Source organism: Chlorocebus sabaeus, chromosome 7 (assembly GCF_047675955.1).
Source record: "Chlorocebus sabaeus isolate Y175 chromosome 7, mChlSab1.0.hap1, whole genome shotgun sequence".
NCBI classification, from domain to species: Eukaryota; Metazoa; Chordata; class Mammalia; order Primates; family Cercopithecidae; genus Chlorocebus; species Chlorocebus sabaeus.
Genome location: NC_132910.1, coordinates 29,695,638 through 29,717,732, shown reverse-complemented (window position 1 = coordinate 29,717,732; position 22,095 = coordinate 29,695,638). Strand labels below are relative to the sequence as shown.

At 40.3% G+C, this 22,095-nt stretch overlaps 1 protein-coding gene across 2 annotated transcripts in view; it reads right to left on the bottom strand.

Annotated features, from left to right (window-relative positions):
* Positions 1-22,095, bottom strand: part of FRAS1 (Fraser extracellular matrix complex subunit 1) — a 461,113-nt gene that overhangs the window by 128,835 nt on the left and 310,183 nt on the right. For both annotated transcript variants that reach the window (XM_073017428.1, XM_073017427.1), the window contains exons 31-36: positions 21,303-21,481; positions 16,220-16,336; positions 10,261-10,375; positions 7,104-7,241; positions 4,683-4,715; positions 201-332 (exon numbers count right to left, since the gene is read on the bottom strand). In XM_073017428.1, coding sequence (XP_072873529.1) covers positions 201-332; positions 4,683-4,715; positions 7,104-7,241; positions 10,261-10,375; positions 16,220-16,336; positions 21,303-21,481 — 714 coding nt within the window. The remainder of the gene's footprint in view (positions 1-200; positions 333-4,682; positions 4,716-7,103; positions 7,242-10,260; positions 10,376-16,219; positions 16,337-21,302; positions 21,482-22,095) is intronic.

Sequence of the window (22,095 nt, the reverse complement as noted above, 5' to 3'; positions counted from 1 at the left end):
GGCCTCTGAAGGCTTCATTTCCTTCTCTCTGTGTGGCTTCTGTTTGCATAGAAACGGGCAGGAAGAAGGATACAGGTAAGAATGCAGGCAACTTCTGGAAGAGGAGTTTGCTTTTTTGGTAACCATCAAGAGGTTTGGAGAGGGGCAGCAATATGATCCCATTTCTAAAGCCATGTTTCTATCAGGCTCCGAGTTCTTACCTACAGAAGTGCTGCCTCCTGGGCTGACCACCAGCCGTGGGGCTGTGACCTGGAACACTGGCAGTTGCTGATCACTGGGAAGTAAGTGAATGGTGAGGACCATCTCTGGACTTGTGTGTTCTCCATCCGAAACTAAAAAGGATAAATGCACACACACAGAGACACACACACACACACAGAGACACACACACACACACACACACGAATCAACTTGTAGTCTGGTCATCTTCAGGCAGTTTCCACAAATACGTAGCTAGAAACTTTTTTACACTACTTTAACCTTTGAAGAGATGCTTACAAATGAAGAAAGTAAGCAAGCAAGATACTGTAAGCTATTCCTTTTTCTAAGGATAAGAAAAAAGATAAAGAACCACAATAACAAAATCATTCTAAGAAGTTACTTACACAAAAAAAGGTGATCTTGATAAATGTTAGTGGAAAGGAAGGTAATACAAAATCTGCACCTGTAGATGCTACTGGTAAAGGCTTTTGATTATGGAAATATTACTTGATTCAATTCATTCCCTTAATATTCCAAATAAATATTTTCTTTCATGAACTTTTTTAGAAGTGGCATGTCTATGTCTCATTAGAAAAGAATATTTTTTAAAAGGACAGACAACACCCATAGCAATGTCTCTAAGGGCATTAGTTTGGAAGTAAGCAGATCCATTTTTACTTGGTCATGAGGCACAATGCCATAAATAGTGAGCAAAACAGTGACCTTAAGATTTTATTTCCCTGGATTTTTGACATCCAAATGAACACTCATCCCTGAGGGAAACATGAGAGCAGAATTGCCTCACCCTTGGTGCTTATTTCTGCTTTTCCATAACTTAACACCCTATCTTCTCCCTAAAAGCCAGTTTTGGAGGGATATTTGCATCATCAACTCATCAATGTGTTTATCTGTAGTGGACTTTAAGAAAACTGCACTGTCAATTATTTTAAATGTGTGATAAGCTTGTCTATGGGTTGGTTATGAGAAACTGGTTTCCTTCCTCACTTTCTTCTGGACTTAGTAACAAGCCAGCAAGAATCTTGCTTAAACAAAGTCAAGCATTGCTCAGAGACTTGTAGTAATGATTCTATTCAAGTTTTAGATTTGTCTTTTCCTTGAGACAGATCTGAAAGATATGGTTACATTTTATAAGGTACACTCCACATCTTGGAGATGTTCAGAAACAGCCCTATTGAAGGTGAGACGACATTATCCATGTGAAAATGAAGGTTTTATGGTTCTGGTTATTCAGACAAGTGTCAAAATTATTGTCATTGCTTCTTTAAGTTCAATCTCCTCTCTAAGTCTTTAAAAATAGGCACAGATGGTCCTTAATTATTGGGGATTTGGTGACAAGCACACAAACTTTTTCATAAATTTTAGTGGATTCAGGATTCTCTGAAGTCCCTGTAATTTAAGAAATAATCGCAAAATGCAATCTTATTTTACTTTACATTTTACATTAGTTTTATTTTTGAATAGGAGTCTTAGTCCATTTTCTGCTGCTTATAACAGAAAACCTAAAACTGGGTAATTTATGAGAAGAGGAATTTCTTTCACATACGAAGGCTGGGAAGTCCAAGGTTGAGGGGGTACATTTGGTGAGAGCCTTCTGGCTGTTGGGGACTCAGTGAAGTGTTACGAGGCAGTGTAGGCAGTTATGTGGCGAGAAGGCTGAGCTTGGGATTTTAAGTCTCTCATTCTCTTTTTAGAAAGCCACTAGCTCTGCCCGCCCCCCGTGATTAACTATTAATCCACTAATCCATTAATGATTAAACCATTCACAAGGGCAGAGCCCTTAGGTTTCAATCACCTTATAAAAGCCCCACCTCTCAATACTGCCATATTGAGGATTAAGTGTCAACATGAGTTTTGGAAGGGACATTCAAACCATACCAGGGAGGAAGTCTAGGAAGCTTTCAACATCCTTATTTTACATGAGGAGAGAAAAGGTACAAAATTAAAGAGCTTTGGTCACATCATACAGCTGTTTAGTGTGACCAAGGCATACTCTTGCCTCTGTCAGTAAGTGGAAAAAAGCTATTTTCTGGTGCATATTACATAGCTAGCTATCACTTGGGCACAGGGTTTTGCAAGCAATCATATAAACTTCCAATTGAAATGTCAGCAAATGCATATTTATGCCTCTCTTTAAGGAATGTCTCTAATTTCTTTGAGAAACAGGCAAATGCCTTTTTGGGCTAAATGCCCCTGTGAGCGCCACTTGCCCTAAGTGTGTTCCTTGCTCAGAACCACTCTCTAGAGCTTCTGCACTTGTCTTCAAGTCTGTCAGGTCTCGGGAACATCAGCTTTCCTTCTCATGTCAGCTGATTCACCAAAATGGTGGTTCCCTTTCATTCTACAAATTAATGTCAGCTCTTGGGCTTTTTCCTGCCTTTTTCATTAACTGTCCAATTAAAAATTCTCTCTCACAAAACTCTCCTAAAGGACATGGCTTTCTACTAGATACTAAGAGTTTTTCTTCTTTAAAATCAACAAAAAAGGAACTTCTGGCAGAAGCAAGATAATTTAAGGTCAGCCCAAGGTCTAGTCCCATGGGACTGTATAATAGGTTCAAGGATCATTTAACTTGAAGTCCTAGACAAGTTAATTGTTAACCCTTCACCTACTCAAGCTTTCAGGTAAGAGTTGAGGACTGGAAACCAAAATGGCATACTACCATGACACTCACTTTTCATAATCAACACACATACATGTCAGACCAAACTAGCTATTCCATGCTCATGTCCTAAGTCAGAAACTTGTATTAAAATCCTGATTCTACTGTCTACCTGCTATGGAAATCTGAGCAGATCATCTACTTTTTTTTTTTTTTTGAGACAGGGTCTCACTGTGTCACCCAGCTGGAGTGCAATGGCACAATGATGGCTCACTACAGCCTCAACCTCTCCAGTTCAAGTGATCCTCCCACCTCAGCCTTCTGAGTAGTTGAGACTACAAGGAGTATTATTATGTGCCTGGGCTAGTCTTGAACGCCTGGGCTCAAGCAATCCTCCCTCCTCACACCTCCCACAGTGCTGGGAGTATAGGTATGAGCCACTGCGCCCGGCCAGGTTATCTACTCTTAATAACTTTTGGTATCCTCAGGTTTAAAATGCTCAAAATAATATATGTCCTTAAAATATTGGTATAAGAATTAAATAAGACAATTTTTATTGTAAATTGCTTTATAAAATATAAAAATCTGCTATATATCATTACTGATTGTATGAATTATGTAGAGGCCTATGACTAGAAATGAGCTGATACTGGGTTCATATCAACAGTAACACAACACTGAAATTTACTATTGATTCAAGTGTGATTTTTAATCCTCACAGAAGAAAGGAAGAGCTAGGAGTTACAGAGAGGAGACTCTACTGCTAATATTTTTCCCTCCATGAAATGTAACAGGGCGCATGGATGGTTGATTCTAATGGAATAGTCAATCCCATCTAAACAGCAACTTAACGATGCTATTTATGGTCAATCATCCTCACTCTAGACCTAAACACGAAAGAAACTTATCCTATGTGGCCAAGCATAGGTACCAGGTCTGACTCTGCTTTTGCTGTTTGGCATCCTTCTTCTATTGCACTATGAGCTAAAACTAGGAATGCAGAGGTCTTCCACACCCAAGTTTCTCGACTTGCCTCTGGGTAGTAAGCCTTTTCCCTCCAGTAACAAGGCATTCCATGAATGGCTCTATTCAAGATTTGCATACAATTACTGTTTATTAGCTAAGGATAATAATGATTATGTAGCAACAATCATTCTTGGAGCTTTACATTTATTATTATTATTATCCCCATTTATGAATGAGGCATTCAGGCACAGAGATGTAAGAAACTTTCCCAAGACAAGCTGAACCCCAGGTTATCTGGATGCAGGGTTTAGGATCTTAATTACTATTAACTCTTCAATGGATATTAGGACACATTGAAATTGGGCTTAAACATTAATTTCTTTTTCATTTTTTCCTTGAGATAGGGTTTCACTATTGTCCAAGCTGCAGTGTAGTAGTGTAGTCATAGCTCACTCCAGCCTTGACCTCCTGGGCTCAAGGTATCCTCCTGTAGCTAGGACTCCAGGCATATGCCCCCATCATCCAGATTAGTTTTTTTTTTTTTTAATAGACAAGGTCTTGCATTGTTGTCCCGGCTGGTCTTGAACCCCTAGGCTCCGTGATGCTCCCTCCTCAGCCTTCCAAAGTGCTGGACTATGGGCATGAGTCACCATGCCTGGCTCTTAAACATTAACTTTTAGCATCCTTGGTAGATTTTTTTCTCCTACGACTATAAACTATTACTATTTAACTAACCATTTGTTTATTTTAGAAGAAATTTGTTTTAGAAGAAAAATTACAATTTTTAAGTAGTTCTTAGAAAATAGCTAAAAATAATCATGATGAGAACAAAAAGAAAGAACCAATAAGGAAAGAAAAAATTTCACTTTCTAATAAAATTGAGATGAATCTCTACCTGTGAAGTGGAATTTCACTGATTCTGGGAGACCTGAAAGAGTAAGAGAGACAATCAGTATATTAAACACTTGGGGGTCAGAGAGACCTAGGGAAGGTATAAAATAAAGGGCAGAGGTTAGGAAAGTAAAGAATGTCTTACTGTAAATTATTCTTATTTAAGGAAAGACCACCAGGTCATTTGCTAATGTTATGTTGAATTTAATGGTGTCAACATTAATTTTAAATAGCAAAAAGGACCACATAGTGGAATAATTTTATATCACAGCAGTTAGCGTGATTTATAATACGTTCATTCAGAACCCATTTTATCAGTACATAAAATCCTACAAATCAGTGAACGCGGGTGAGCCATATATCACTGACAGGGCTCTCAGGTGGGTCAATTCCATTGTAGAATTGAGTGGTGCCGAGACATTGATTTACACACTGTAACCATGTGAGAGATTTATCTCACAGCATTTATCCCATAGATTATACAGCACAGGACTCTGCTCTCTCTGAAGAGGTTCTAGGAACTCGGGCGAGTTTAGTGGATGACTTCAACCACGGCTGACATATTTTCTTTCCTTCTAATCCCAGGATATCCCGTGTTTTTTATAAAGTACGAGTTGTAACACAGGGGTTACAGACCCATGAACATTTTCAACGGCTATTAGTTATCCTGTTACTAAACACTGTGTACAGATACTAAAGAGGAAGCCTATACCCACTGTTAGAGATTTTCAATCTAATTGAGGAGTTAACTGTTTTCTGGGTGGTTAAACTTATATTAAATAATGGCAAATATCATTTTAAATGTTTACCATCATCAAAAAAGTCTAAAATTACTTAAACCATGTTCAATTCACCATAAGAAATCACCACTTTTGTGTATGAATAAACTGTATAAAAAGAATATCCTGTATTCATGGTGTTATGTAGCACATACACCTTAAAGATCATAAAGAAATAGGCACCAGTGGCTGGGCATGGTGGCTTATGCCTGTAATCCCAGCACTTCGGGAGGCTGAGGCAGGTGGATCGCAAGGTCAGGAGTTCAAGACCAGCCTGACAAATATGGTGAAACCCCGTCTCTACTAAAAATACAAAAATTAGCTGGGAGTGGCGGCACTCATCTGTAGTCTCAGCTACTCAGGAGGCTGAGGCAGGAGAATCGCTTGAACCCAGCAGGCGGAAGTTGCAGTGAGCCGAGATTGCATCACTGCACTCCAACCTGGGTGACAAAGCAAGACTCTGTCAAAAAAAAAAAAAAAAAAGAAAGAAATAGGCACTGATAGTTTTGGAATAGTCAAAGGCAAAAATTATTTAAGGGTAGGGACTTAAAACTCCTGCTTTCTGGTCAACAACCTTGATGACTAGATCAAGGGAAGAGAGAGGGTGGCAGGGATTAAGGGTATGCTGGGCTTCGTGGAAGGACACACACTGGCTTTAATGAGAAACTTAGTTATTCTTCTATTCAGTCTTCTCTTCCATTAAAAAGGTGTCTTTTACCAAATACTGGTTTTATCCCAAGAGGTTGCCTGCATGCCCCATGTCTACATGAAACCTCCCCTGAGGTACTGCAGGACCCTTACTGGCCTCCCCTTACCCTTGTGCCATCCACTCTGGCCTCCTCATCAAGTCCATTGACATCACTGCAGTCAAAGAGTTTTTTATGAAAAGCCATTCCCTAGTTCCCTGTACCTGAAAACTTCCACTGGGTTCCTCTTGATGTTGGGATAACAACCCAAATCCTTACCAGCTTTGAGGGTCTGTCAGGTGTGACCTCTGTCTCTTCCACCAGATGCATCCCTGCTCTGCCTGACCCTTCACATTTGAGAGACACAGACACCACATTCTCTCCTTCCCCAGGCCCCTGTACCTGGGGCTGGTGCCCTTCCTTCAGGGACATTTTCCTGACCATCCAAAGAAACACAGTTTTCCTCATCAGCTTCTACCCATCCTTTCACTGCCAGTATCTTCACTGAGCTCTCAGTCTAGGTCGGTCTGGTTATGTGTAATTCCACCACTGAACTTTCTCCCTCTTTCTCAGAGCTCTTCTCCCAGACTGCAATTAAACATTCATTCCTGGGGTTATTTATCAAATTCTCTCCCTATACCTGCTCAAACCACCAAGAGCAGAATCCACACCTCTTTTTGCTTGCCACTATATCTCCAAGGCCTCGTTCAGTGATTGGCACATAGGAGGCACAAAATAAAGATTTATTGAAAGTATGCCTGAATGCATGAATAAATGAAAAAATAAAAAGATGGAACTGAGCCCAAGCTACATATTGGCTGACAGGTCTCAAGCTAGTTTGAATAGCTACAAAGTAGGGGCACCAAATGGTCCAGAGGACTGCGGGAGACTCAGGGCAAGCCTGTCATGTAGAGCCACAGAGAGCAGTTGGGTGCCTCAAAGCAGAAAGGAGAGCATTACCAGCAAACGAGAAGGCCATGAGCTCCTGGAGGTGGGGTGCTGCCGGGGGAGGGCGGTACATGACTTTGCCCTGGTTAATATCCTCTTGCGTGAAATACCGGATAGGAGAGTGAGGGTGGTCTCGGTGCTCGATGACACCTGGGAGGAAGAGAGTTGGTATGAGCATCAACAGTAATTCTCATCGCTGACTAAATGACTAGAGCCATAGAGCCTGCTCTTCTTGTTGGTGGGAGTCTTTCATCTTTCAGAAACCGACTGTTCTCAGGTTGCTCTTGGTATGCCGTTCTCTGGTTATTTAAGAAAAGGGCAAATCTGAAACCCAAAAGAGTATTGACTGGGATTCATTAAATACAAACCATAGTGTGATGGTTAATACTGAGTATCAACTTGATTGAAGGATGCAAAGTATTGATCCTGGGTGTGTCTGTGAGGGTGTTGCCAAAGGAGATAAATATTTGAGTCAGTGGTCTGGGAAAGGCAGACCCACCCTCAATCTGGGTGGACACCATCTAATCAGCTGCCAGCATGGCTAGAATATAAGGCAGGGAGGCTGGGCATAATGACTCATGCCCATAATCCCAGCACCTTGGGAGGCTGAGGTGAGTGGATCACCTGAGGTCAGGAGTTCAAGACTGGCCTAGCCAACATGGTGAAACCCTGTCTCTACTAAAACTACAAAAATTAGCAGGGTATGGTGGCATGCACCTGTAATCCCAGCTACCAGAGAGGCGGAGGCATGAGAATCGTTTGAACCCAGGAGATGGAGGTTGCAGTGAGCCGAGATTGTACCACTGCACTCCAGCCTGGGTGGCAAGAGTGAAACTCCATCTCAAAAATAAATATGTAAGTTTAAAAAATAAAGCAGGTGTAAAAACATGAAAAGACTAGACTGGCTTAGCCTCCCAGCCTACATCTTTCTCCTGTGCTGGATGCTTCTGGCCCTTGAATATCAGACTCTAAGCTCTTCAGTTTTGGGACTCAGACTGCCTCTCCTTGCTCCTCAGGTTGCAGATGGCCTATTGTGGGACCTTATGATTGTGGGAGTTAATACTTAATAAACTCTCCTTTATATATATATATACACACACACATACACACACACACACTACTGCCCCTACCATAGCCTAGACCAGCTAATTTTCCAAAAGTCACATACATGGTAACATAATTAAGAGATTCTCTCAGTTGAGTTTCAATTCAAAGGTCCTTGAGAAACTGGCACAGATTGGCCTCCTGGTGAGGCTGTAAAAAGATTTTTCTCAATCTAACCTCTTTCCTTCAGAAACTCCTTAGACTCTGCAATAATCTTTGGCTACAGTAACATGGGTCTTGATTATTCTAAGAACTGAATTTGCAATTATCACTCTGCTTGTGATAAATGCTGTAGGGGCTGCAGATTTGCCTGTTGTTTCTAAATTTTTCAGGTATAGAACTAATGCTGTGATCTTTTCTCACGTCCTATTCACTCCTTAAAAGGAGGGCACGTGTGAAGCTTGATGTCAAACTAATTCACCTTCTGCAGGGTTGAGAGGGCAACAACCATTCTCCAGAAGACAGCCCAGGCTGCTGGTGTGAAAGGGCTCCATCTCGACTCTGGCAATGTAGGGAGAACCATTAGCTATGACTTAGCAGATGACTTTTAGACTTTTAATTTCTTTGGACTTTCTCAAAAGGATAATGGAATTTAATTTCTTGACTTTTCTCTCTCGTTGAGAATTTCATAATGTGAGAAACTTACATTTGGGGCAGTGGTTAGTCTTGGGAGAAAAGTCCCAGATGTGGAAGCAGAATTACCTTAACAGAAGCTGATCTTCTTTCTGTGAGGAGCAGCCACACCTCTCTTGGACCTTGATGTCATTTGGATCTGTGTCCCCACCCAAATCTCATGTTCAATTGTAATCCTCAATGTTGGAGGCAGGGTCTGGTGGGAGGCGACTGGATCACAAGTGCAGTTTCTAATGGTTTAACACCACCCCCCGGGTGCTGTCCTGGTGATAGTGAGTGAGTGAGTGAGTGAGTGAGTGAGATTTTCTTTCTTTCTTTTTTTTTTTTTGAGACGGAGTCTTGCTCTGCCGCACAGACTGGAGGTGTAGTGGTGTGATCTCAGCTCACTGTAAGCTCCGCCTCCTGAGTTCATGCCATTCTCCTGCCTCAGCCTTCCAAGTAGCTGGGACTACAGGTGCCCACCACCATGCCCAGCTAATTTTTTGTATTTTTTTTTTTTTTTTTTTTTTTTTTAGTAGAGACGGGGTTTGACCTTGTTAGCCAGGATGGTCTCGATCTCCTGACCTCGTGATCCACCTGCCTCAGCCTCCCAAAGGAGTGAGATTTTAAACAAAATCTGGTTGTTTAAAAGTGTGTGACATCTCCCCCACCCACTTTCCTCCTGTTCCGGCCATGTAAGATGTACCTGCTTCCCCTTCACCTTCTGCCATGATTGTAAGTTTCCCAAGGCCTCCCCATCCATGCTTCCTGTACAGCCTGTGAAGCCATGAGCCAATTAAACCTCTTTTCTTTATAAATTATCCAGTTTCAGTTATTTCTTTATAGCAATATGAAAATGGACTAACACAGGCATAAGCTTATTAGTTAAGCCCAAAGTCAAGAGATCTAAAGGTTGGGGATTCATGATGGCAGGGCCCCAAATCTCCTCTGACTATAGTTCCCCATTCCCATGTTCCCAGATAGGAGGAGGAGCAATGTATCCAATCGGGGAAGGAACTGAATATGTGTGGCTCAGCCCCCTTTGGGCTACCTGGCAGAACTCCTTATCCTGAACATATGCTCATTCTGGTCCATTCCCCTGTCATAACCTCACTAGGGCAGGCTCTGGTCCTACAGAGACAATGCCTATGTGTCCAGTTCTGCCAGTACACGGGAGGGGAGCTCAACCCAGTAGCATGTATGTTCTCCATCCAGCATGATATGTCAGTGCCAAAGCCATCACATTCATCTCCTTCAGACCACAGTCTTTTTCTCTCTCAATTAGTTCTAAACTAGAAGACAGGAGCAAGGAATATGAATAATTAGTATTCCTTGAAACCTCAATGAATATATCTCTATGTATGCAAGCAGACAAAACTCCAGAGATATTAAGACTGGTCAAAAACTAGAATATAATAATATCACTCAAAAGATCATTTACTACACATCTTACCTTGATTTGGATGCAGAGGCAGAGTGATATTGTAGACAATCTTTCCACTTGGCCTCTCAGAGTTTATAAAGGAGAGGGAATGAGGCTGAATGACAGTCAGGCCATCTTCTCGAGCCTAAACAAAGTTTAAGAAGGAAGAGGAAAACATGGTATGAAAAACCAAAGCCAGAGGCAAAAACAGACCTTATTAAGAAAAAAAAATTGCTCTGGGCTTTTAAATTAGTCACACTTAGTAAAATTTTCAAGAGTTCAAAAGAAGAATCTGGTCTCCTGCATTGCAGATTTTTCCCAAGCCTCCCCTCCTAGGTTTAGAGAGTCCTTTTCAAGTTTTCTTGTACCCTAGTCTTCTCTCCCCCAACTGCCCCCACAGTTACATCAGTGCACGTGGTGGGGATTCTGATATTATCACTTTTTTCTTAGGTGGAACATGTTTCCAAATGGGGCATCCCAGCTGGCTCTTCTACTCTCTTGCTAATCACAGCTGGCTCACTGTGTCTCTCCTCTAACTTTTTGTTTTCTTTAAGAGAGAAAGGGTCTAGCTCTGTCACAGGCTGGAGTGCGGTGGTCATAGCTCACTGCTGCTCCTCTGACTTAATGGGCTAAGTTGAATCTGGCCAGAAGTTCTAAGGACTCAGCTGAGATACTTAAGTCTTGGCCCCAAGAAGTTCTTCAGAGCATTGCCCCCCAGGTCCCCAGTTTTGCTAATGGAAACTGTGATGCCTTCTGGTAACAAAGGGCTAAAAGTGAACCCACCTCAAACATCAAAAAAGGCTCACCATTTGCATGCAGAGGTTTAAGAGTTGTTTCTTTATTAAAGTACATAAAATAGCCAATATTTCCCTTTTTCTCCATTCTACTGTTAAAAGAACTAGATACTGCCTTTTCTCTTCCAGCTTTCAGAACCCAGTGAATGAGTGAGGCAATATTAATAAGAGGACTGATGCGTATGTAACTTTACTATCCCTTTCCCTGTGCACATCCATAACCCACTAACAGTGGCAACACTTAAAAAACAAAAAGGAGAGCTTCAGACTCCCATCACTAGGCATGGTGGTGGGTTGGGGACGGCAGCAAAAACAGTGTGGAGAGAAGAGGGAAACTAGCCTGAGCAGGGGCCCCTCACCTGGGTCAGGCATGCTGTTGTGAAACAGAACGAAAACATCCAGCTCATCATGGGCTCTTCCTAACTGACCCCTGAAGGTGTGTTAGAGTGTGACATGCTCTCCTGCCCTTTGAAGCCCTCATTCTTTCAGATGGAATCTCCTCATGTAGAAAGGGATTAAGCAGGGCTCAGTAATGCTCATAGAGGAGGGAGTGGTGTTCTTCCTTTAACCATGAAAAGATTGAAGGTTGCAGTTGCTTTGTAATTGTCCCCAAGGCATATTTGTTCTGGGGAGAGGCAGCATTTGCAGGTTGGAACAATCCCCCTATAGTAAAGAGTCATATTTCAGGCCCTTGCTCAGGTCTGGAATGTAATGAGCAAGGAAAATTAGAATTGAGAATAGCAGCTGGTCTCTCATCCTAATATAAAACAAGTAAGGACAACAAATTAAAACTATATGCCCTATATAAGGTGTTACTATCCCATACATGTTTGTACACACCTATAAACATGTACACATGTAGGTACAACTAACAGACAAAAAAGTATAGGTTCTGTACATTGTTTGGTACTGTTTGCTACCTTTTAATATCAAAACTATCATAATAACTGAACATTCTCAGAGTACCATGTGATATTCTGAAAATCTAGATGTCCCTAAAATAATAAAGTGATAAAAAGAGGGAATTATTGTGGACATGGGACTGTGGGAAGGGAAATATGTTCCAGCCAAGATAACAGTCTAATTTGAAATTTATTGATACTATTTTTCTCCTAATAGAAATACACATTACATAGAAAAAGGACTGATTCCGTGAGGAAAGCAATATTGAGTTTGAGATATATCAAAGTATAATCAATTTTAATATTGGCTACTTAGAATGTTCAATATTTATCAGTTAAACATAGTAAGAAATGAGAGATTAAGCTTCACAGAAATCATTGCAAAAGACACTTTAAAAATAGTATATCTGTCAACAAAAGAGATTACAGAATAATTCTTTTCACAATGGCCATGTTACCTCTGAATATATCCAGAGTCCAACTGCTTCTCCCACCCCACTGCCACCACTCTGCTGAGGGCCACAGTCTCTCCCCAGGATTACCCCAGTGGCCTCTCAATTGCTCTCTTGCCTCCCTTACACTCCCTTTCAGCACAGTAGCCAGTGTGATCCTTTCACAAGGACATGAGGCCTCTGCTCAACACCCCGCAATGGCTTCCCATTTTAATCAGAAGAAAAGCCAAGTTCCTACAATGACCTATGAAATGTTGTGCGATCTGCCCCAGCCCACACACTTATCACATCTGTGAATTCACTCTCTCTGCTCCAGCACACCCTTCACCAGCACATCCCAAACTCAACTTGTCATGCTTCCCACCAAAAGTCCTTGTACATTCCTGATCTTGAGGAATGGCACCTCTATATCCTCAGACACCGGGTGTTTCACCCGCCTTCCATATATAGGAAGCCACTGTGTCTCTAAGTCTCTCTTAATCTACCCCCCCTTTTTTTTTAACCATCATAACCACTTGTCAGTGCACAGCTCTGTAGTGTTGACTATATGCATACAGTTGTGCAATAGATCTTTAGAACTCTTCCACCTTGCAAAGCTGAAACTCTATATCCACTGAACAACTCCCCCTTTCTCCCTCTCTCATTGCGTCACACACTCTATACCTGGTAACTACCATTCTACTTTCTACTTCTTTTGACTACGTTCTACTTTATATCTCATACAAGCAGAATCATGCAGTTTTTTTTTCTTTTGTGACTGGCTTATTTTACTTATCATAATGTCTTAAACATTCATCTATGTTGTAACCTGTGACAAGATTTCCTTCCTTTGTAAGATTGAATAATATTCTTCTCTCTGTATGTGTGTATGTGTGTATCACATTTTCTTTATCCATTTCTCTGCTGATAGATATTTAGATTGCTTCCATGTCTCGGCTACTGTGAATAATGCTACAATGAACATTCGTGTGCAAATCTCTTCAAGATCTCCTGAACTCTTAACCATGGGCTCATGTCACTAATTGTTCTTGCTCTAGATGACTGCAATAGCCTGTTTGTTTTCTGACTGGCCCCCATCTGGGATGTTTTCTACCCTGTAGCCAGAATGATCTTCCTAAATGTATCATTAAAAATCTGATCATGGCACTTCTCTGCTACAAATCCCTCAACACTTTATTTGCCTCAACAGCCTTTCAGGACAAAATGGAAACTCTGTCTTATACTTAAGGTCTTCCATGATCTGACTCTTATTTCTTATTGCATTTTCACTTAACGGATTTTATGCTCCAGCCAACTGAACAATCTGTAATGCTTCAAATGTGACATGTTCTCCCTTGTCTCCACCTTTGTTCACCTGTTACTCCTCAAGACTGGGATACATTCCCCCCAATTGAGTCTAGATGAGTGGTTCTTCTAGTGTGGTGATCTAGGAAGCAGAAAACAGCATTACCTGGAAACTCTTTAGAAATGCAAATTCTTGACCCTACACCAGATCCACTAAATTAGAAAACACTGTGGTGGGTTCCAGCAATCTGTGTTTTATTTTTTTAATTTTTAATTGTTAAAATTTTCTATTTCCATAGGTTTTTTGGGGGAACAGATGGTATTTGGTTACATGAGTAAGTTCCTTAGTAGTGATGTGTGAGATTTTGGTGCACCCATCACCCGAGCAGTATGCACCGAACCCAATTTGTAGTCTTTTATCCCTCACCTATTATTCTAAGTGAAGTAATTCAGGAATGGAAAACCAAACATTGTATGTTCTCACTCATAAGTGGGAGCTAAGCTATGAGGATGCAAAGGCGTAAGAATGATACAATGGACTCTGGGGACTCAGAGGGAAGGAGTAGGAAGTGGGTGAGTGCAGTCTGTGTTTTCATCAACTCTAGTGATTCTGATATGGGATTAAGTTTGAGAACCCTGATCTCTAGATAATTTACATTCACCCTGCTCTGTTGCCCACCAGAGGATGCTTCTGTGACCCTCTCTCATGGTCTGCTGGATTTGGTGCCCTCCCATTTGCTCCCATATCATTGCTCTGCCATGGCATTTATCATTGTATTATCCCTGCTTATTTATTTGCTTGTCTCCTCTTTTAAACTCAAAGTTCCTTGAGAATAAAGACTGTGTTTTATGATTCTCCAATGTCTTCCACAGCTCTTAACCTACATTAGGAGCTCAAAAGTGTTTATGAATAAGAGACTGAATGAATGGAGAAGTAGATTCCTACCTTTAATCACATATACAAGTGTACTAAATATGCCATGTATTTACCATATGCACTCACAATATATTTACCAAATATCTGAAAAACTTGTGTTATTAGGTGAGACTAAGTGACTAAATTGAGAATACATTTTTATTACAGATCACAAGTATGCCCTATCGTAATGGCCCTAATTAGTGTCAAAAAATAAATAAACTATATATTTTAAGTAACATACAAGTAGGCTAATCATGGTTTACAGTAAACTAACCTAAGTTTTAACTGGACAGACCTAATTTGCATGTATGCAACCTAAGCCCTTAAAGGCTAAGTGACTTGAAAATTCTCTTCAGAGGTCCACAGTGACAGTGCAGGAAACAGCACTGTCTTCCTGGTTCCTGGCCCATTGTTTCCTCCAAACTCAAAATAACTCTGCATTAGCATTTGGCAAGACCTGCGTGTGCACATTTTTCTTAACAGTTTAGAGAAAATTCTGATCCAAGTTCCTCCAGTCAGAATGATGAATTATAGACTTTATAGTGCTGCTGAATTATGATTTCTTTAAATTACGGTTTACGGTGGAAATGCCAATACCAGCTATTCATTAAAAACTTTCTATTTTCCCCTTTATGTCTCTGTCATGTCCCAGACCCATAATTTCTAAAACTATAACTGTTCTCTTTGTTGTGGCTCAAGGCTGATACACTGCTTTGGAGCGTAATTGTGTGGGTGCTAACTAAAATGTGGACCCATGATGATTAATTTACAAGGTCTTACATGTTTGCGGCTCTGTCTGGAAGAGGGGTTTGTCATTATAGCACTCACCCTCTCCCCTCCCCAGAGAGACGGTTACGGGGGAGTTGCTAATTGTCTCAACTAAGCTTCATGCACCAATTTAGTTGACACCTTGCTTCACATTTTCCCATGGCCCACACTCCTTCCCACCAGCATACGAGGCTTTCTGTGATAGCTTGATGACCTCCTTATCCTCATCACACCTCCTTGCTGCCTTCCTAATTTCTCCAGTCTTGTTGAACTGTTTGCAGTTTTGCAACAGTTCTATTCTCTGTCACCTCTGGGCCTTTGCATGTGCTCTTTTCACTTGTGGCAATGCCCTTTGTCATCACCTCTCCATTCCTCCCAATGTGCCCCTAAATTTTCACTTAGATAATTGCTATTTATCTTTCTGGATTCAGCACTGACAGCACCTTCTTGAGGAAACTTTTACAGTGGAAAGTTTCTCATGGGGCTTCTAGAAGATGGAATAATAGTTTCTCCGCTACATGGTGCCATAACTAGGGAACCAATGATACCTAAATTTGATTTCATGGACACAAGCCCGAAATTTTCTCCAAGTTTTTAAGGAGGATCCCTGGACTGTCTGGACTACTGTAGAAGGGACATCAGCGATGGATGGGAGGTCAATATGGATTCCGCATAACCTTCCTTTCATTCTGGGAATTTTAAGTTCCTTTTTCAAGTTAATGAGAAATGTGATCACTAGGCTTTCTGGCCCCCGAGTGTGTGATCTGGGCCAAGCACTTATGCATACAAAACCAGGACACTCTATCAAATCCCATCAGCGTGCTGTGTGCCTCCTCCAAGTGGAAACCACAAGCCTCCCACCCAACTCACAGTCATATGGAGAGATGCTTCCAGAGACAGTTTAGGTGCTTCAGGTGTCTGTGGTAAGATCGCAATGTTGAACATGCGGCTTTCCAGGTGGGTCGTGGCATCAGAGGCACTGGACACCTGAAAAGAAGGTCATCCTGGTGAGCCTCTCATCTTCTATTGGACAGAGCATGTCCACACGTGGGGTTTTCCCTCTTTTAAGCCAGCTGTCTTTGAATTCTATACGCTCCTGCATTACAACTCTCGTTCCGCCCTTCATATTTTAATATTGATCTTTTACTGATTCATATTTTAATATTGATCTTTTACTGATTTCATTTTAAGCAAAGCTGAAAATGCAGGAAAGTGTAAATAAGAAATAAAAAATAATCTAGAATTTCACTACCTAGAAATAATGAATATTAATATGTTGATATTTAACATTTTATATGCACACATATCAATTGCATATTATAATTTTTTACTTACAATAATATGATAGTTTGCTATATCATTAAACACACCAGAAAACATAATTTTTGAGGACTATATAATATCTTATTATGAGTATGTAAAAAGATTTGTATTCCATTTCTTTCATTTTTAACCAGCACAGGTAAGTGATAGGTAAGTGACAAATCTCAGCCTCCTCATCGCAGGGCAAGATTAGTAACATTCACAATTAGTGTAATGGTCACAAAATCCACTTTTTCCTGCTTCAAAAACCTGAAGAATGTTGCTCTTCCCATGCAGCTTCTTCCTCCTCATCAGTTACTGGACTGCCCTCTTAAACCTTCCTTCTCTCCATTGTTTGCTAAGCCCTGTGTGACATGTGGAGTTGCATTAATTTCATATGGCAGGGGGCTGAGTTCTACCAATTCTGAGAAAAAGAGGCAGGGATAGTAGCCCTTTCTCTATGTCTTTAAAAGTTACTCCAATAGATAGCCTGTCTTCTCTGTCTTTATCTTGATCACATCAGATGCCTGGGATCGAGTCTCAAAATACATGTTTTTAAGGAGATACAGCATCTCTGTAAATGATCTTACCACCAATAACTATAATTCACTCATCATCTATTACTATTACGGGTTCAGCATTGCATTAGCTACTTTTCAAGGTTCTCTTAGTATCCACGGAGTAGATATTATTATCCCCTTTTTACAGGTGAGGAAACTGAAGGTCAGAAAATTTAAGCAATGTGTCAAAGTCACAAAACCAACAAGTGGCAGTATTTAACCAGATCAGTCAGGTTTACGATCATTCCACTGACCAAGTCACTCACTTTGGTAGCTTTAGGAAATTAGAAAAGGGATAGTGGGGTGGTGGTGGAATATATTCTATCTTTTGAAGAAAAAGAACCAAACATTGAATAGGTAGTGAAATGTGGTCATATTATTGAGCAAATGAATCAATCTAGAAAAGACACTGATGGGAAATGTGTTGGTCTTTTTCGAACCGCATTTCCTAAGGCTGTGTCAAAGTGACCTGAATATACCCAAACCAGGGCTCCTTCCCACACCAAAAAATGACTCTGAATGTGCATGCTTTCTTTGCACTATGCCATGCTCTATTTTCTAATCCCATTCACATTACATATGTCCTAAATCTTGGATGCAGAGTAACAGATGGGATCCATTGATGGCTCATGACAGCACATCAACATTAAAATGGCATTAAATCCATGCAACTTGGCTGGACGTGGTGGTTCACGCCTGTAATCCCAGCACTTTGGGAGGCCGAGGCAGGTGGATCACTTGATGTCAGGAGTTCGAGACCAGCCTGGCCAACATGGTGAAACCCCGTCTCTATTAAAAAATACAAAAAATTAGCTAGGCATGGTGGTAGGCACCTGTAATCCCTGCTACTCGGGAGGTTGAGGTAGGAGTATCACTTGAACCTGGGAGGTGGAGGTTGCAGTGAGCCAAGATCACACCACTGCACTCCAGCCTGGGCAACTGAGTGAAACTCTGTCTCAAAAAAAAAAAAATCCATGCAACTCATTATACTACATTTTCTGCTTTAAAGAAAAAAAAAAAGGAAAAAGAAAAAGAATTATTAGGATAGGATATGTTTAAAGTTTGAAATCCTTTAGGGACACTAAAATGATGAATGGGAAAACTTGCTAACCACTTATGTTAGCACTTAGCTGTCGTGTCTATCTCACTTCAAATCAAAATAGGAGGTATGCCTATAAAACAATGAGACTTTTACAATAAACACGCCAAAACTTTTACATCACGAGAACATAATCCCAGAGAGTTGTTTCATATTTCCAACGAAGATGCTGTCAGTGTTCAAAATGCATACTTTGGAATGCCTTCAGACAAAGTTTACAAATCATACAGGAACTCTGAGCCCATTACTTCATAATTATTCCCCACTTTAACCCAAAATAATTACCACTCTTTTCCTCACCAGACCTTAGTCTGACTTTTGACTATTTAGCTATGTTTTTTAATCCACTTCCAAAAGATGATACACTGCCACTATGGAGGATATTCTAAAGAATATTCCACACATTTTGAAGGCAATTTCATATAGGAGTTCTAAACACATTTTGAGCAAAATGTGTGAAGGCTCTGTAAAGGAAATCACTTTGTAAGTAATAAAGTTCATTCAACTGGATGACTTCATCCAGTGAGTTTTTTTTTTTAATCACTATTTTTTGTTATTTTATTTTTTATTATTTTTAAAACTTTATTTGCTTTATTTACTCAGTAACCAAATTACAAAAGTCATCAAATATTATTTTGAGCAGCTACTTAGATTCCACTTCCAGGCAAGTGCTCCATATTGATAACATTCTCCTTTCTGACCCTACGAAGGCAAAGGCAGATCTGAGGATTCTAGTTTGCAGAGGTGACTTCTTTTGATTGAGGTCTTTGCCTTCATTCTGACCCATTCTCTGATGACTGCTGCAGTCTCTAGGTGCTAAAAATGAAAAGTTAACTTGGGCAAAGGGCACCCAATGTTTGCTCACTCATTGGACATTCAATGTGCTCAGGATAATCTCATTTTAATGGTTTCCAAATTTATCTCAACCTGCTCTCTGGAAAAGCACATCTTTTACACAATATAAATTAGGCGATGAAGATGTACATGCCAGACATCAGAAGCAGAATGGACGATCATTTTAACAAGGTGAGCTGGGTGAGTTGAGTGCCAGCTGGATTCCTAGACAAAGAAAAAGACTCAGACTTTGAGAGGCCCTGGCACCACTTTGGCTGTTCCCCATAAACATAGATATTTTCTCTGACACTTTACCAAATTCTTCTCGGTATCCATGCTTAAACACTCTTTCTCATTCATAATTCCTTATTCCTTTGTATTTCTGTATGATTCTTTATTTCCAAATCATGCTCGTCAGAGGTCTTCCTAATTTTATTGATCTTCAAAGAATCAGGTTTTGTATTTGTTTGTCATTTCTAGCATTTTATAATTAACCAATTCCTCTGCTTATCTCTACTAATTCCTTCCTCTTGCTTTCCTTAGGTTTCCTTTGCAGTTCTTGCTTCTCGAGTTAAATATTTTGTCCACGTATTTTAATGCTTTCTTGCTCAATAATAAGCGCTTAAGCCCATCAATTTTCTTCTGAGTACAATTTTGTCCATATGATTTAAGTTTTGATAGGTTATTTCCTCCTCATCCATATTTCTTAAGTGTTTGCTGTTCTGATTTTCTTTAAGGAATTTCCTAGTAATTACTGAAGAGACCATTTAAAATATTCCAAGTGGCCTGAATTTTTGTTTATCATTTTATTATTAATTTATAATTTATAATTATATTTATAATAGCCAGAGAACATATGCATATAATTTTTCTTTTTCTTTTTTTTTTTTTTTGCCTTGGGGGAGGGTCTCGCTCTGTCATCCAGGCTAGAGTGCAGTGGCATGGTCATGGCTCAGTGCAGCCTCCACCTCCAAGGCTCAAGTGATCCTTCTGCTTAGCTGCCACCATGTCCATCTAATTTTTGTATTTTTTGTCAAGACATCAAGACAGGGTTTCACCATGTTGCCAAAGCTGGTCTCAAACTCCTGGACTGACGCAATCTGCCTGCCTTGGCCTCCCGAGGTGTTGAGATTACAAGTGTGAGCCACCATGCCCAGCCAATGCAGTATACTTCTTGTTCTTTAATCTACTGAAGGTCTCCTTACAGTCTCATATTTGACGGATTTTTACAAATGGTAATAACAAACCCTTATATAACGCTAACTATGTGATAGGCAGTATTCTAAGTACTCTATATGTATTAACTCATTAAATCCTCACAATAATCCTATTTGACAGACAAGGAAAGTGAAGCACAGAAGTTTTGCTCAAGTAATTTGCCCAAAGTTGTGTAGCTAGTAAGTTGCTGACCTGACACCTAAACCTGTTGAGTTTGGCTATAGGCCCATGATTATCACAAGACAGTAAGTGTTCCAAGAACATTCAAAACTAGAAGGTAAGATTTTTTTTTCTCCATATAGTATTTTTTTATCTTTTAAAGACCTTTTTTTCTGAACACTTTGGCCATTATCTAACCTAAACATCTTGGTTGTGGATAACTCTGCTTGTAAAGATACACATATATCTGAACTGACAAATTAAAAAAACCTAATGCTATGAATTATATTTTGTAGGGAATTCCACTGATATGGTTTTGCTGGGTCCCCATCCAATTCTCATCTTGAATCACAGCTCCCATAATTCTCACATGTTGTGGGAGGGGCCCGGTGGGAGATAACTGAATCATGGTGGCAGTTTTCCCTATACTGTTCTCCTGGCAGTGAGTAAGTCTCACGAGATCTGATGATTTTATAAGGAATTTCCCTTTTCACTTGGCTGTCATTCTCTCTCACCTTCTGCCACGTAAGACATGCCTTTCGCTTTCCACTGTGATTCTGAGGCCTCTCCAGCCACACAGAACTGTGAGTCTGCTAAACTTCTTTTTCTTTGTAAATTACCCAGTCTCGGATGTCTTTATCAGCAGCATGAAAATGGACTAACACATCCCCCAAACGTGATTTCCTGTCAACTGCAGAAAATTACTCAAGGTGATTATAAATAAGAGTGATTGGATTATTGGATTCATCAGACTTCAGAGAAGTCAGGAAGCAGAGGGTACCTGGAAGCGGAAGGAGTCGCTCTGGGCTGGGGCTCCTGAGTGCCTGTACCATACGATGCCTTCATTGATATCCTGCTGGGTGAAGGTGCTGGTGGGGGTAGCCGTCCTCCCATCAGGCAGGTGCTGCCCTTCATCTGCAGGGCTGTCTGCAGGCATATTCACCAGAAGGACCACCTCCCCTACGAAGGCACAGGCCACACAGTTAGTGAGGATCCCTAGGAAAAGTCAGAGCCCTTACCTCCTTTCCTACTTCTCATTTTTTTTTTTTAAACTAAAAAGAAATGATGTACTTCTTTATTTTTATCTAAGGTGAAGGAGAGGATGTTAACACATAATTCAATAGATAGTATTGAATCTACCTTTAGAAATAGAATTCTCAGGCTTCCTGCTAAAAGAACTAAAAGTCATTCAAGGACAATTCAGGTGTGAAGTTACTGACTTATTATCTATTAAAAATTACATAAGGAGACCCAGATAGCAGTGAATACTATAGACAAATATTCAAATACTGGGCATTGAATGGATTCATTTCTATGCACAACTTTCTATGTAACAGAAAATGGTTTTCAGCCAGGAAGTTTTTGGTGAAAACATAATGGGAAGTTAGAAACAATTCACTGGAAAATTTTCATGAGAGAATTCTGTCCATTGATAGTAATACCGATTCAATCTCTCTTATCTGAAATTCTTAAGCCAGAGTGTTTCAGATTTCAGATTCTTTATAAGATATCTCATATACATAATGAGATATCTTAGATTCAGGGCCCAGGTCTAAACATGAAACTCATTGATG